The 16588-nt window shown below is 46.2% G+C and overlaps 1 protein-coding gene and 1 long non-coding RNA gene across 4 annotated transcripts; one reads left to right on the top strand and one right to left on the bottom strand.

The window, feature by feature from the left end:
• Positions 1 to 1697: 1697 nt before the first annotated feature.
• Positions 1698 to 12287, bottom strand: F3 (coagulation factor III, tissue factor). Its single transcript, XM_024565497.4, has 6 exons — positions 12000 to 12287; positions 10764 to 10875; positions 6708 to 6898; positions 4718 to 4896; positions 4032 to 4191; positions 1698 to 2692 (listed from the first exon to the last, which is right to left on the bottom strand). The coding sequence occupies exons 1-6, from the start codon at positions 12097 to 12099 to the stop codon at positions 2556 to 2558; spliced, it is 879 nt and encodes a 292-aa protein (XP_024421265.2). The 5' UTR covers positions 12100 to 12287; the 3' UTR covers positions 1698 to 2555.
• Positions 12288 to 12355: 68 nt separating this feature from the next.
• On the top strand, positions 12356 to 16323 carry LOC123480256 (uncharacterized). Of its 3 annotated transcripts, none has more exons than XR_008426504.1 (4): positions 12356 to 12462; positions 13696 to 13757; positions 14664 to 14839; positions 14930 to 16323. It is a non-coding gene; the product is annotated as an uncharacterized lncRNA (long non-coding RNA). The 3 variants fall into 3 exon arrangements; XR_011650985.1 differs by having other exon boundaries at positions 14664 to 14815; XR_006656171.2 differs by having other exon boundaries at positions 12375 to 12955.
• The last annotated feature ends 265 nt before the right edge of the window (positions 16324 to 16588 follow it).

Here is a 16588-nt window from a genome sequence, read left to right on the forward strand (position 1 = left end):
CTAATGGAAGGGCCCTGCCAGACACCGGCTTCGGGAGCTTGTTTTACACTCGAGCAGTGCTAACTAAGCTCTTTGAGCTGGGTAGCCCAGGAGGCAGGAAGTCAAGATAATGGGCAAAGCACACTTCTTTCAGGACGCACCGCATCCAACCTTTCTTCTGTTGACTCTGCTGCACACACGCCCTCTCTTTTTCTGGCACAAGGCGCGCTGCCGCATCGTAGGGTTCACCCTCTCCAGCATCAACACATTGATTATTGCAAACCAACCAACAGAACCAGCTCAATCCATGGTCTGTTTTCCTGAATTTCCTCAAAACGTGTACCTTTTTTTCCTTTTCAGGCTACCATTTTTAGGGAACATCAAAAGTCTGTTTTGTCTATTCTTCCTTAGAACATAATGTTATATCAAACATCTCGTGTTTAGAGTTTTGTTGCCCATGCTTAGTTCTTTTCAGCAAAGGAACAAAATGGATTTAACATTATGAGTGGCTGGACAGTGAACCGAGCCTTTGCTCATTCCAACGCTTGCTCAGAGTGTCCTTGTGGGACCACGTCCCGGGAGGTGTGCCATCTGGGTGCTCTTCCCGGACCGTCCCAGCCCAGGCTTCCACCGCAGGGAGCAGGTCAGGCTGTGGCCCAAGGAGGTGCCAGGAGCCTCGTTTTCATCTGGAGTTAGAATCTTCTTTCAGTACAGATGAGAGAACAGGATGGTTCTGCTGTATTTTCTTTGTGTGTGAATGGAGGACTCACTGGTTTTGCCTTCTAGTGGGGGGAACGCACCCGACTCCACCAGGACTAAGAGCCCATCAGCACGGTCACCCTAGCAGAGCAGTAAACCTGAGCTTGGCCCCGTCCTGCCTGCAAAGAGCTTCTAATTAATCCTAGAGCAGGGGTGTCAAACTCATGTTCACCGGGGGCCACATCAGCCTCATGGTTGCCTTCACAGGACCAAATGTAATTTCAACTCCTTAACAGTTAAGGAATAGTTACATTTATACAGTCCTAAAATTATTTCAGCCCTTTGAAGGCAACTGCAAGGCTAATGTGGTCCCCGGTGAAAATGAGTTTGACACCCGTTCTAGAGATTCCACTCTATTCTCTCTCCCTCACATTGTCCTTGTATCCAATTTTCTTTTAAGACAATAATAAAAAATTTTTCTTTCTTTCTCCTCTCCAACTGTCATCTGCAACTCAAACTAATGTCTATGGCAAGGAATCTCTCCCTCTCAACCTGCAGTAGACTGTGCAAGTTTCACCTTCCCTGTGACACTATCCCACCCCTGTCCTGTGACTGTCCTGTGTGTGTGGAGGCAGGGTATTGTCAGGCTTGGTCACGTGTCTTGCTTGGGCCAGTGTCTTGGCAGCTGAAGTGACAGTGGGCCAACATGGAGCACGAGTTTTGAGAGGCGACTTAAAGCTTAAAGATGTGACTGCCTGTTTCTACCAGCTTCTTCTAGCCTTTCCTCTGCCCTGACCTGAATGAGGGCTTCCCTTTAGTTTGGGTCCTAGAATGAGAAGATATTAAAAACAGCTGCAGTCAACCCACAGAAAGCAAACTAATGTAAGTGAGAAATAAAAATAATACAAACATAATGCTGTGAGGACCATTGAGGATTTTAGGGCCCTTTGCTACTGCAGCTGAGCCACTAGAACGAGGGCGGCATCATAAACGATAGATGGGAGACACAAGACACGCAATGACCACAGTCCCAGTCACCTTCATGGACAGAAAAGTGTATTAAATAAATTACCTCAATATATACAAATGGAACAACATTACCTCTATAAATATAAAACCCCACATATACAGCCTTTCCAACAATTATATAAATATATACAACATTGACCACATAAGCTCGAAGTACCTTAAATCACAAACTCTACGCAGTGTGTTTGTATAGTACAAACACACACGCTGTAGTTAGCCGTCGCGTGCTTAATCGGCAGCACTGACGTCAGGTAAAGTGCTAAACGGTAATGCATATTAGGAACGTGACCAAAGTAGAGGTCTTCTGCATTGAATACATTCATATAAAACCTTGCTAATTGTTCTGAACTTCCAAAAAACCTCTTAAAAAAAAGAGAAGTACCTAAACACCACCTTAGAAAAAGACAGACATATGTTAGAAAAGTCCACCCAATTTCCATTTTACTCTCCCCCGCGGTTTAAAGTCAGCCTCTGGGAAGTTCTCCAAAAGTCCACCCAGGATTTTTTAAGGCATTTATTCATCGGTTTTCGCTCAGATGGCCTGGTTTCGTCTTGAGTGTAGAACATTCCGTCTAAAGCATGACATGTGCAAACGGTGCCATAGTGTTAAAAAAAGAAATTTAAAAGCCTTAGGATTGGTTGTACCGTTCATCACATTCCAGCGTGACAAGGGCTGGGGTTGAAACCAGAATGTCAATCGTGAGAACAGTCAGATAAAGGACTTTCTTTGGGCCCAAGTGCCTCCGTGAACACTTCTTTTTGTTTCCATCCATTCTGTTCTCTTAACAGTTCTTGCTCACAGTGCAACATAAACTCTGCAGAAGTCGGCAGCGCCAATGCCATGTGCTTTATGCGAGAGAGAAGGGGGAGCTCTTCTTGCTGCTTTGTCTTGCTCTGGCCTTCCTGCAGTAGTGCAGACACAGAGACAGGGTGGTGATGACGATGATGGCCACGAACACCGCTGCTCCGATGATGAAGAACTTGTCTGAAAAATAAAAGGTACCGAGTCAATGAGGAAAGAGAGCTCAAATCCCATTTATCAGAGGGCGGAATTGAGGGCTTAACCCCGAATTACATCATCCTGTTTTTGCGTAACTTGAAATGTCTTCCCTCCACTCTTTCTACCACAACACGTTTTGGTCAGGGAAGAATTTATCAAACCCTAGATGACTTAGGGCAATTGACAATGGCCAAAAGCATTAAGCGGGCCATTCAGTAAAAAATAATGTTCACAGTCTAGAGAAGGTACATGTAGGCTGAAGTAAGAACAGATGTTAAGAACAAGTGGCTAAAAATAATGCTGCGTTTGGTGGCGATGGTTATGGTCGAAGATGGACCATCCATGCAAAGAGACACAGAGTGCTGCCAGGATTCAGGTGCAGAGAGGTGGTAACTGGGTGAGGCAATCAGAAGGCTTCCTGGTGGAGGTGGCATGTATAATGGTTCTCCAAGTCTGCTGTCCATTTCAGCAGACAGACAGGAGACCTGGAAAGCAGCGCTCGGGGTGTGCATGAAGACAGAGGCAGCAGAACTGGAGTGGGTTTTAGGAGGATGGACGTGAGGGCTGTGGGTGTGGTGGGCCAGAGGGGCAGGACCAGGGTGAAGGAGAGCCCTTCCCTTCTGTCAAGGTCAATAAATGGAAGAGAACCTATTTTTAAGTGTTTTTAAATGTCTAAATCTCCTCTCAGCAAGGGGCTAGGTCATCATTACTACCCTTTGACTGGGGCTCCCTGAAAGCACTCAGAGCACTCTCCTTACAAAGCCTGGGAGACTCCCAGGCCGTTGGCCTCAGGTACGTGTCTGAACACCTATGGCAGTTCCAGCGAGGAGCCGCTGTTACCCTGTGGGGGCCCCAGTGTGTGCGTGTGCATGGGCACACGCACGTGGGCACGTGTGAGAGACTCGATCCCTTCCCTTTCTGGGTTAGACCATTTATCCGCTGTGGTCACAGCCCACTGTGGGTGCTCACAGCTGGTCCAGATGCTCCCCCAAGCCCCCAAGATTAGAATTTAAGTATGAAAACCTGCCCAGAGAAATCTGTGATTGATGCTAAACTCCAACATGGACTATGTGCCCAGTGCTCAGCAGAGAGCTCAGCCCATGGCAGATGCTCAAGAAAACACCTGCTACCATAAAGGAACAACATAGAAACATTTCTCAATGCCTGAAATTATGAGTACTCCGCCCCCCAACCCAAACCCTTATGGAAACAAGAAAAATCAAGACAGCTTTTCTCTGAATGAAAGCACATCCTGGTCCCGAGGGAGGGGCTGGTTCTCCGGAAGGCATCTGTGTGCCCGTGCCTGCTGGACAGAGCCACTCACCTGTGAACAGACTTTTCTCCTGGCTAGTGCACTCAATGAGACTTTCTGGACTATTCCGGTTAACTTTTCGTGATGGAATCACTGCTTGAACATTGAAACAGTAGTTTTCTCCTTTATCCACATCAATTAAAAACTCATCAGTGTTTGACTTGACTGTTTTCTGTTAAAAGACAGAGAGTTCATAATTCACCTGGGCTCCACGTGAGCTCTTCCTCCTTTACTAGCACTGTGCAGCAAAAGCCTACACGGACACGTGTGGCGTGTGCAGGGCCAGAAGTGACCGGGCCAAACAGTGCCCCATGATGACTGCTGGGATGCTTTTCCCGAGACTAGCTATGGCCAACTCAGCCCCTTTACAGGATACTTGCAGTAAAGGAAAAAAATGACATATTAATTATTGAATGGAAAACAAATTTTGTTTCTGTGATCTCAATAGAGAAAGAAATGTGAGACCTGATAGGAACCTTAGAGATTATCTGGGCCACCCTCTTGGCTGAAGAACCTGAGTGTCCATGGGGGCCCTGCCTGAAGTCACAAGGTCGCTCAAAGTCGGGCAGAAACAGGACAGCAGGTGCCCCACTCATCCACCCAGTTCTGCCATTTTTGAATCGGAGAAGGAGTGGGCTATAAAAATCAAGGACCCACGATTTAAAGCAAGGCACAAAATCCAAGGAAAGAATTCTCACCTTTCCTGTACTTGAAGATTTCCAGTAATAGAGTATGTAATTTAAGTCCTTGCCAAAAACATCCCGGAGGCTTAGGAAGGTGCCGTTCCCTTTGACTAAGGTCCGTGAGCCCTGTACAACCACATTCAGTTTTGTCCCGACTTGTTCAAAACTCTGAATTGCTGGCCGTCCGAGGTTTGCTAAACATAGAAAATAAACTTCGTTGGAACCAAAGAATCCCATTTAGTTATCACGGTTAGTGACACCCTGGTCATCCCTCATGAAACTCCTGCACAGAATCAGCTGCTTAACGACAGCAAGCTCAGTGGCACCAGAGCTGGACCCCGAGACCTCCTGGGCAGCGCTGCCTGTTGGAAATACAACCGGAGCCACCGAGGTCGTGGTACGTTTCCCTGTAGTCACATTAGACAATGTGAAAAGGAACAGGTGAAGTGAACTTCAATAATATATTTCATTTACCACAATATAGCGAAAATACTATCATTTTAACATATAATCAATATAAAAACTTTTGGGGATATTTTTCACAATGTAGTTAGTGTGTATTTTAGTCTTACAGCGTAAGTCTGGTGCTCAACAGCCACACGTGGTTAGTGGCTACTTTATGAAACAATACAGTTGTATAAGAGTCCAGTTTTAGGTAGGTACAATAAACTAGGGGCTGTGAGAGAACCCAGAAATGTCCTTGGTACCTCAAGGAACCAGTTTTAACCCTTGGGACTCTAATTGTCTTATGCACTTTGGTTGAATGACAGTAAAATCAATCTCAATAATTTAATGTAAATTCTATGCAAGTATGAAGCATACACGTGTAAAATACATTTACCTTGCACCCAGAAAGGATCTGAAGTGGCTCACAAAAACCTCGAGGACGAGGATGCCCTCAAAGAAAGGAGCAGGACAGTCCAGGCGGCAGAGAAGCTGGCGGGGCTGCGGACGTGGTGTGGAAGCGCCAGCCGAGTGCCAGCCGTGGCAGACACACAAGGGAAAACACTGCCAGTGTCTAAGGACAGGTTCTGGCCAGCGGGGGCTCAGGGGAGACCGCCAGATTCACCTGGGCAGAGGCTGCCTTCTATTTCCACCCTCAAAGTAGATACTGAAGGGGGAAGGCTGGCTGACTGTCCCTCCACCCCTTCTTGCCATCCCTGCCTGAGAAAGTGTTTTCTCTCACTGGGTGATTAGAGGGATAGATATAAAAGCACCAATAACACGACACCTTCACTTTAACCTTTCATTCTAGGTCTTCTTTAGAGACCTTTCAAGATTTAAAGACCTTAAAAGCTTTCACTCTTCCCAGTGTCCTACATGTTTATTTAAAATACCTACTTCAGAACCACAGTCATGACGAAAAATGCAATCTCCTGCTTGGCTGGAATGCTGTGCATTCCCCTGGGAGATGCTAAGGTCAGCATACTGGGGCAAAGGCTAGGGAGGAAAGCATTCAGCGCTTGCAAAAACCAGCGTGAAGGAGGCAGGCTGAGAGCTGGTCGGGCAAGTGCGGGCGCAAACCATGGCCAACTAATTAAAAAAGGTCAGCAAGTTGAGATGAGAGGGAAAGGAGACTTTCCCTGCACATGTGACCATGAGAAACCTTAAGCTGGGACTTCTGGTCGGACAGAATTTAGGACAGAATTTTTAGGATATTTATGTGTGCGTGTATATATACAATATCCCTGAAATACATGTGGAGAAACGCTGAAACCCCAGCCCTGGTGGATTTCCTAGTCCCCCAGGCCCCACCCAGTCTGTTACTGGTACAGTCTGGGGACAGACCAGTGGAGAAAGGTGCCCGATGAGACTGTTATTGACTCCAAAGTTCATGTTCTGTGAGCCTCTGACCACATCAGAATGAACGAGAGGCACTACCCAGTTTCCGAGAAAGAAAATGTGTTTATGGAGAAATGCTTTTTTATCTAGTGGCCCCTAAGGGTCATAAGCTCACAAAAAGATTCAGAAGCTTATAATAGCAAGAATGAAACCAAATACTTACTGTCTAAGTAAGGTGTGAACGCTGGGGATTTTGTGTACACAGGCTCCCCGGCATAATCGGTGGCATTGGCCGGCATGACAAGGACCCGCGCTGAGTATGTCTGCTTCACGTCTTTCACTATCTCATCAGTGAGGTCACACTCTGTGTTTGTTGTGAAGTAGCACTTGTTTTTCCAATTTCCTAATCTATGGCTAAAGAAAGGAAGGAAGAGAAATGGAACATTACGATTCGTATCCAACAAGACAGAAGGCTTTCTGGCTGCGGCACTGTTACAATAATAGCCTCCCCAACCCCTTGTGAGCAGGCACTCGCTGCGCTGAGCACCCCAGAGGCACAGCAGTCCTGGCAGTGACCTGGGACGGCTCCGTAACCATCTGTCGTCACAGAGGAGGTTAGTGCGGCAAAGTGAGATTAGGTGACCGGCTCTAAGTCACACAACTGGACTGAGAGCCAGACAGCAGTTTGACGGCTGGGTCTATGCTTTTAACCATGTTGTTAAATATCTTTCTTAAAATGTAGATGATTTTTTTTATTAAGACTCATTTATTACTTATTATATTGTACTATATTCTATTATATCACATTCTATAGTCTGTGGAATAGTCAATGTATAATAATGGAGTCTATATAATATATTCTATATAATATGCTCTATCATAACAATTATTGGTGTGGTTATTTAGCATATATTGAATCTACTATATGCCAAGTAGTACTGGAGTAGGCCTTTTACACAGGTTTCACTTGACACAATCCTTCTCAGAAAGTAGTGGATCTTTTTTTCACACAAGGACACTGAAGCTCAGAGACGCTAAGCGGCTTGCACAAGGTCACGTAACTAATGAGGTGAGACTGGGCCTGCTCCTCTCGTTCTGCTACACTTCGCCCTCACTTTTACAAGAGGCAAATACATCCCATTAAAGATTACAGAGGAACGGTCCAGGTGGTATCTCTCGAACAAAGTCTGAGACACTAAGAGGCTAAAGATCTTCCTTTGGTAAGACCTCCTTGAAGAGGAAACTATTTAAAGAATTTGTATAAGTTTAAAACTATTTTAAAGGACCAAACAGCCCATAGGTAAATGTCACTGCATCATGACCCATGTGCTTCTGTCCCTGTAAACTGAGGGCTACGCTGCTCTTCCCTTCTCTTCAGCGTCCTTCACTGCCATGGCCCCAGCCGTCATTTAAGGCCATGCTCCAGCCCCACTTCCCTCAGGAATTTCCAGGTCTCCTTGCCCAGAACTGCCCGCTCCCTTCCCTCTTCCCCAGCACTGGCATCTTCATTAAAGCGCTTCATGTTGAACATGGTCAGCTTGCTACCAGGGTCCCATGCCCCTGCGTTTGCCTTTAAGCAGCGAATCTGCAGGGCTTATGCACAGCCAGGCCTTGCTGAGTAGTAGAAGGTTGCATTTACAGGTTGAATCAGGGAGAAAACAAGCTGAATTCAATTGGCTGAATCCATACAAAAGAGCCGTAAATATGTATTTGCCAGAGAATCGGAGCTATAATCAGGTTAAGAGGGTATGGGTCAACATACGCTTTGTCCTAAAATTCACAAACTAACATTGATACATAAATATTTTGATTTCTTAGATTTCTCTGATTATCTGTATAAAAGTAGAGAGGCTGTCTTAATTCCAGAGTGATCGAAATGCATTTTACAAAAGTGCAGGGAAACATGATTCTTCTCCATCGCTACGGCAAACGTGTCATTCAGACGACAGGGGCAAGACTGGCGAGCTCTGCAACTACATTCCCACTGAGAGCTTATATTTGGCTCCTCCCAGCTCACACGATGAAATCCCAGTACTCTGTGGCAAAATGTAGCACAAGGACCTATGTCACTGAAGCTAGTAAAATCAGTAAAGTTGTGTGAACAGGTAGGTAATGAAGGGGCAATTCTGTAGTAAGTTCTGTGACCACTATTCCAAGGATTAACACTTTAACAGCCTTTGAGGGTCCTCTAGGTATTTATTGCAAAATCTCCTGATTTGGAAATAATAAAAGTCCTGCCTTAATTACTAAAAATTCCAGCAGAATCACTAATTTAGGAACAGGTTGTTTTCTCGGAGCTTTGGAAGTTCAGTTTTAGAATTCAAACATCCCCCTGAAGTCAATATTACAGGTGGTGGATGTTCCAGAGCTTGAGCCAACAACACTTTGCAACGATCACTGAAGCTGTTTCTAAATGGGAAACACAGGGCTGGATATCCAAGCAGGGTCTTCAGCTCCAGCAGTGGTGCCCCGTGGCTGGGAGAGGCTGGGAGTGGGCGAAGAGGAGTAGCAGGTTAAGACGCTTCCTCTAAAGAAGGAAAACTGAGAGGGAAGGTGGCCGCCGAGATGGAGCCTCACAGAAAAGCCTGAGAAATGAAAAACTTGGTGGTTTGGCACCAACCCTCCGTCCTCCTGCCAGTTGCGGGGCTTCACACTGACTGCCGCAGAGCCGCCAGAGAAGGCGGTGGTGGGGGAATACTGGGGAGACCTTGCAAGGTTCTGCACCTGGCTGGGCACTCACCATTAATGCAGTCGTGAACAAATCCCTCACTTCTCCGGGCAACAGTTTTCTCTTCTATAAAATGATTGCTGTGGTTCTTTTCACTCAGGAGCCCTGTTTACCCCACGGGGAGGACAGAGAAGAGTGAGGTCTCCAGCAGGAGGAGGGACTGACTGACTGCTCCTGTGTTCTCTAGCACGTGGGCAAGAGCACGGGAGAGACTGCTGGCTTCGCGAGAACCCCATGTCGCGAGCGCCCCCAAGCGGCAGCTCTTCACGGGTGTTTGCACATTAGGGGCCACGTTCACTTAAAATCGCCTTGGGAAGTCCAAGCACTGAGAGCTAACAAAGCCTTATGTTTAAAAATCAGGTAAATCATAAATACGTTTCCACATGTTCACCGAACGTAAAACTGAATATATTTAGGAGGCAAGCATTCCTCCTAAAATGCTACTTACACCCTCCAGAAGGAAAGTATCTACCAAGGTAAACTACAGCTCTGTATTCTTGAGTAGTGGAATCTGAATTGACAAATTTGACCACAATCATAATTATGACCTCAGGTTATGAAATTCCTTTCTCTCCCTCCTCTCTCTGTACACGCATTTGTGTGCACACACACAAACTCCCTTCTCTGTTGGTTTGGCAACAGTTGTCATTAAGTTCATTTTGAAAAACAACAACATCCACTTTAGAGACCCTCTTGATACTTAGGAGTTGCATTCCTAATGCTATAAAAGGCTTGATACAAGCTAAACCAAACCAAAAAAAAAGCAAAAACATTTTAAATTTAGCCAGTGCTACTTTTGTGCCTTTACACAATTAGTTTTAGAATAATTTCCACAGCTGCTCTCCTCTAATTAATAAGATCTCTAAGGAGCCTCCTAGAACCTTTCAGAAACCAGAAACTTGAAGGATATGGTGAAAACCATCAAGGAAGACATGTCGACATTTAGACTGAATTACAGGTGCTTGGGCAGAGCGGTCAATCAGAGACAAAGTTAAATGAGCAGAGCAGCCCTGAGAGCTGAGGGTCCAGAGAGGAGTGTGTCTTTCCCATTTGGTGATTCATGAAATTGACCTCCTCCGATATCACGTATGCAACTGGATTTTGAATCATGAATCCAAAGATGAATGCATAAACATTGCTTCAGAGCAAAAAATGCATCCGATTTCCCCCTCTTCTCTTCCCTAACACCTTAGAGCAGGCTCCCAGTCTAGACAGCCTGGAAACAGACGCATGCGCTTAGGTGAGGTTAGTTATCCATGTAGATCCACACCATCTATCGGTGCCAATATGACCGGCCTGAGAAGGCTCACCTCCCCACAGCTCATACTCCACTTAGGAATGTTTCCATCATCTCCAAAAACAATTACAATGTGTTATCAATGTAAGGTCTGGAAATGTTGTAGGCTTGATAGAGTATGGCTTTGGTCAGCAAATCACCAAGTCACCTATTAAGAAATCTCATCCATCAATCAGCTTTATAGGCATTTGTATTCGGCACAGGAAAGAGGAAACATCAAAAACCTTATTTTTTTTGTTTTGTACTTAGCTTACCTTATCTGAACAGTGTAGACATGATTGATGGGTTTGGGTTCCCACTCCAAAATTGTCTTGAAATTAGTTGATTTCCAAGTTAAATTATATGGTGCCACGACACCCCTAGTACCTTTAAACAGCAGAGAAACAGCTATTACTACATGAACTTCTCAGCACATGACTTCATACAGGTATAAAACACCTCCCCCCCAAACATCACCATAAACCTAACATTAACTTTTCCCCAACCACAAAAGCTGCAGTAATGAATTATCAAAAGAAAAAATCTTCAAATTTTTCCCAGTCCCAGAATTTCCTCATGGTAAGATCTTCCTTGCAATGTAAGGAAACAGGCAAGGATCTTGAAATCGTTGTTTGAAATCATTCACGGGGGACTCCCTGTGTTAACGTGACCTGGAAGCACAGCCTGGGAGCCACCAGTGCCCTAGGGTGCCCATGGCCCAGTTGGGGGACTTTGGGGTGGGGGCGAGGGGCTGGCTAGAAAAGGCCTTCCATAAGTTATGGAAAAGGGCAAATCCCACATGTGTGAGAGTTAGGGCTGCACATAATGACAAAGCCAAATCTTGACCTTCTTCATTTTTACCTATAATGTCTCTACATTGAAACTTCCACAGACTCCCAGGCAGACGTGCAGCCTGTCACACCAGGGGATGCACGTCGGTTAGGATGCTTTATTATTAAGGTCTGCTTTGCAATAGTCCCTGGGTCAGTCTCTGCCTGCCTCGCACACAGAACAGGCATATTGGGACATGCACAGTGGAATAACTGCTTCAGTCCAAGCGACGTTTTGCAACAGGACTGCCTCTAACTCAATCTAAAACAAAGACCATTAAAATTAAACGGAGGGCCGCTCTTTATTAAGTGAAGTTCACACATACGGATAATATCCAAACCACTGCCCTCTGACCCTTGCAGGTGAGGATCAAAGTCACTGGGAAGATCGCTCCCTAAACGTTAAAGCCGAAGCCACGAATCCACTTAGGTCACAACGCACCTCCGCGCAACCATCTCCGGCAGATGCAGGCGGGGTCCCCAGCGCGAACCACCTTCCCTCCAACTCCCGCCTGCGCGCCACCGGCCAGGTTTGTTCAAACCGCGGTGGGTGAACGTGGCTGAGTTCGGCAGGCGCTGGGGGCACCTCGGGGCAGCAGAGTCAGCCCGCTGTCAGCCAGGACTGTGCGCCCTCCTTCCGGCGGGGAGCCCCAGGACTTCAGGGAGGCGGGTGCCACTCACCTGAGGATCCGGCCACCTGGACGAGGACCCAGCCGAGGAGCAGTGTTCTAGAGACAGCGGTCTCGGTGCTGGGCAACCAATATCCAGTGGGAGTCGCCATGTCCAAGAGTTGGTGGCGAGATCTGGAGGATTCCGTTGCGCCCCGGGGTCCGGAGAGGTTGGGCTGGAGGCACCCTCTGGCGGCCGCAGAAGGCGGGAAGTGGCGCGGGGACCCTAAATCTGGGGAGGCCGGTGCCGGGAGCGCTATAAAGGCCCGCGCGGACGCCCGCGCCTCCCCTGCCCCGGGCGCAGCCCCGCCCCGCCCCGCCGCCCCGCCGCCCCGCCGCCCGGTCACTGCAGGCGCGCCGCGCGGCCCCGCCTCCTCTCCTTAGGAAACTCCGAGACCCTGCGAAGGGTGTGATTCACGCGTGATTCAACCGCGCCGGCGGGCTCCAGGCTGCCCCTCGGGCGCTGCAGGCTCCAGGTGCGGAGGGGAACCAGGTCTCCCGCCCCTGCACGTCCCCTGACCCCCCGGCCTCCCGGCCCCAGGCGCCCCCGGCGGGCGACTCGGCCGCCCCAGGGGAGCGCAGGTCTGTGGGCGGGAGAAAGAGAAGGAGTGTTGGAAAGAGTTCTGGGGCAGAACTCGGGAAAGGGAGTCCTCCTTCCGCTCGATGATACAGTGTCGTCCCGGCCAAGGGAAGCGGCGGGATGTGCCAAGTTTAATACCAAGTACGACTCTGGTCTCCTGCCTCCGCTCGGACGGCGGAGGCGTTTCGCCCGCGCTTTGCCCACCGCGGGGCTGAGCCTCGGAATCTGCAGCCGCAACCGCGGGGCGTTGAGCAGGGAGCGCCCTCTGCCAGCTGCGGTTTGGTCTTCGACTCTGATGGCGCAAGGATACCTGCCTTCCTACCCCACAGCGCCCTTAGCGGGGGTCTCTAAAGGCGGTGGAGATGCAGGTGTTTGGGACAGGTCTGAAGGTCAGTTATGCCTTTAGCGACCCCGGGTGGTGACCGCGAAAAGCAGCCCCTAACCTGGCATCTTGCCCCTGGGAGAATTCCAGGGTGACATCTGCAGCTGTGGTTTCGAAAGGATTGTTCTCACGTTGAAGAAGACATTTGTGCAACTGAGTTCTGCTCAAGTGCAGAGAAACAAAAAATGAAATTAAAATACATAGTCAGACTTTCGTGCGACTAATCTTAAATTTGGTTTTTCTGAATTAGTTTCTGGCTTCCTCTTCTGGGCTCTGCTGTAAAATGGCCAGGCAAGAGAATGCCCGCTCTTATTATACTGAGTGGCAGTGAACAGGGCTTGTCAAAGTACCTCCCGTCATTCATTATTACCCTGTAGTTGCCTACGAGACAGACTGAGGAGTTTTTAGCGGGAGAGTGTAGTCTTTTCTTTCTGTCCTTCCCTCCCACTGACCCCCACCCGCAGGGAAATCAGCTTTTCATTTTAGTGCATACTGTACACACATTTCCATGTAGCCTGCTGGGGCATAGCATCGCCCTAATTTTTTAAAGAAATAAAACTTTGCAAAAGCTTTATTTTGTCCCTTTGCCTGAACTGAAATAGCACATCCAGGTTTAGCTCTTGTAGTCCCTTCTTCCTGGAAACCGTGGGATGAACTTGCTGGTTTCCTCTCTGAGCTCTCTTCCAGCTCTAAGACCCACAAAGTTTATATTTGCAAAACTAAGGCATGCAATCCTCCTTTTTGCAGTCTCTCACCGGAGTCCGTTGGCCCCACGTGGAATGTGATTTTTTTGTACTGTGGAGTTGAAGGTAAGTGGGAGAAAATGTTACATTTCAATCAAGTGTGCTAGAAGACCCAAGGAATTGTTGCTCTGCCTACAGGTTTCATGTGGAACCACCAACTTTCCCGAAATCGTGAAGGGCTTTAAGTCATGTTAAGGCCAGCAATTTGATAAGAAAAATATGTTTAACATTAGATTGGGATACAAAAGTTGCCTTAAAGGTTGATAAATCACATGAATATGTATTTTGCACAGTCACTAACATGATCAGGCAGAAAAGAGAGGAATTTCTTGGGTGTTTGCATAGATTTTTGGAGTAAAAATAGATAACGTTCTGCAATACTTTAATAATGCTAAAAATTATTACTATTTTCAAGAAGAAGAGGAAGAAAACTGGCCATGATAAATAACATCTCACAGCAAAGTTTTTCCTGGTTGATCAGACTGTGGCCAGATGCTCCGCACCATTCGAAGTACATTTCTAAAATTTCACTGTTGATATTTATTGCACAGGAACAAATTGATTGTTAAAAAATTTCACTAACCTTACACAATTTTTTTAACCCCCTTCAGTAAAGTCAAGCGTACCAGTCACTAATGTTCTCTCCTATATGATACATACTCTGAGAAGTTTGAAAAGTTCCTAAACTATAGCAATAATCAGGCTGTCCTGCCCAATCCCTGTATGATTAGAGATTAGAATGTTGGCGGGCTGGGGCGGGGGAGGGGGGGACCTCACAGACATTCTTTCACGGGTGAGAGTGCTACAGCCACTGGGCCTGAGCGAACCGGCTTGCCTAACCTCACCTGTCAGATCTGATCTTCTGACCCCAGGAGATTTCTCTCGGTGGCCATGCTTTCTTCCACTCCCAAGGCATGGAAGTAAAATTAACCTCGGAGCCCAGGCTTACTGGATTAATTTATTCATCTATAGGCACTTAACAATGCTCTGCAGTGGGTGTGGACCACACCTGCAGTTTGGGCAACTCACTGTTCTCCAGCAGAAGTATCCTGATGTTTATGCTTTGAAACGTGTGCATGGAGACGTGGAGAAGCAGCTGTGCTGCCTGTGCTGCCCAGGAGGAGGTGTGGCCTGCGAGGGGTCTGAAGGTGACTGGGTCGCGGGTGCAGCCCTTCCCCGCGCTTTCACCGCACTCCCCACCAATGTCGCTGATGTGTTGTCTGTCTTTCCCACTACAGCTCCTTGGGGGAACAAGGACGACTTTTTCCCTTTACATCTCTCAACCCTTTGCACAATTAACTTGAATCAATGAATACTTTTTGGAATCATGCATGCAGCCAGATATTTTCATTGGTATTCAAGAAATGAAGTATTTCCGTCTCAGTGTGGCAGAAATATTTCTGGGCAGTGTGTGCTTCAAAATGCTACGATTGATAAGAAAGTGTAAATCCATTGCGGATTGCCAGGCATCACCTGACAGCCAGCTCCAGCTGTCTGTGTAACTGGTGAACATTGATCCTTACTACGGCCAGAAAATCTAATCAGGAAGAGCTGAAAGAGGAAACGCATGTGGAAATTTGGGAACTGGTAGCATTTTTCTAAAAGACTGGATTCTAGGGTGAATCAGGAGGCTTTTCAGTCACATGATGAGGCTGTTGAGAGCTGTTCTTGCATAGCAAGGCTTACGGACCTTTCAGAATGAATTGTACAAAATGTGTATCTCCCCAGGAAAAAGGTAGGTTAAGCTTATAATAGCAGGTGCAATTGAGAGTAATTCATCTGAAACTATTATATGTATATGAAATGGTAAAAAGAGCTATGAAACCATTTTACCCCAAATTCAGGTAAAAGGAAAAATATGAAAAAAGGCCAGAGGGAATTAAGAGTGGGAACACAGAGCTCTAGGGCAAAAGTGACTCAGCAGAATCTAAAACACATTTGGCAGGGTATGGCAGGCTATGGTTAGTCATGGAAAATTTGGCAGTCATGATAATGCATTTTGTAAAAATAATCATAGGCTAGTCCAACCACTGACATTCAGGCCCAGATTAAATAGTTGAAAGCCCGTGAAATGAAATCTATTATCCTCGCCATTCAAAATCCTTCTGTTAACGGTCTCGAATTGTTTAAAGAAAGCTTTGACAAATGGATGACCACATAGCACCAGTATTTTGAAAAGTATAACTTTAGAGAAAAAGCTTCCGGTTCAAATCTTAGACAGGGATTGGTATTTGCAGCACACAACCGTCTGTGTCAATCTAAGGCTTGTCGGGCTACTTCCGTTTTTATTAACAACGAGTCTGTATTATTTTACTCTCCACATACAACAGTGACTAAGTAAAAGCATGAATGTAATTGTGAATATTGTTCTAGTAACAAAAAGTCATTTAAAGTGAAAATATTTAACCTATTTTTTTCTTAATATAACACATATGATTTGAAAGTTTTTATATGGTATCATTTTATGTAGGTATCTCTTCATTCTCCATTTCTGTGACTCCTTATAGCTGACATATGTCCTAATTTGATGAACAGAAATTTATTCATTCAATTAATATTCGAATAGCTACCTGAGGCTGAGTTTTCTGCTAGATTCTAACTATACAGAATAAAACAGCCCTTTTCCTATGAAATATATCATCACTCCTATGTACTGTTTCAATCTTAATGGCTTGAATAATTTTCTGTCAGTATTTTGGATTAGATATAAAACAATCTTAACTATTAATTATCTATTAATATATTTTGTCTTACTATTAATATATTTTGTTCCATACAAATAAAAAAATGAGGTTTAGGTGGGCCACGGTCAGTCTATCAGACAGGTGTCTTCCACTCAGAAAATAATCTGTGAGCTTGAAGTCCATGGACTTTACCAATGTGAGTGCATTGATGCC

Source organism: Desmodus rotundus, chromosome 3, assembly GCF_022682495.2.
Source record: "Desmodus rotundus isolate HL8 chromosome 3, HLdesRot8A.1, whole genome shotgun sequence".
NCBI classification, from domain to species: Eukaryota; Metazoa; Chordata; class Mammalia; order Chiroptera; family Phyllostomidae; genus Desmodus; species Desmodus rotundus.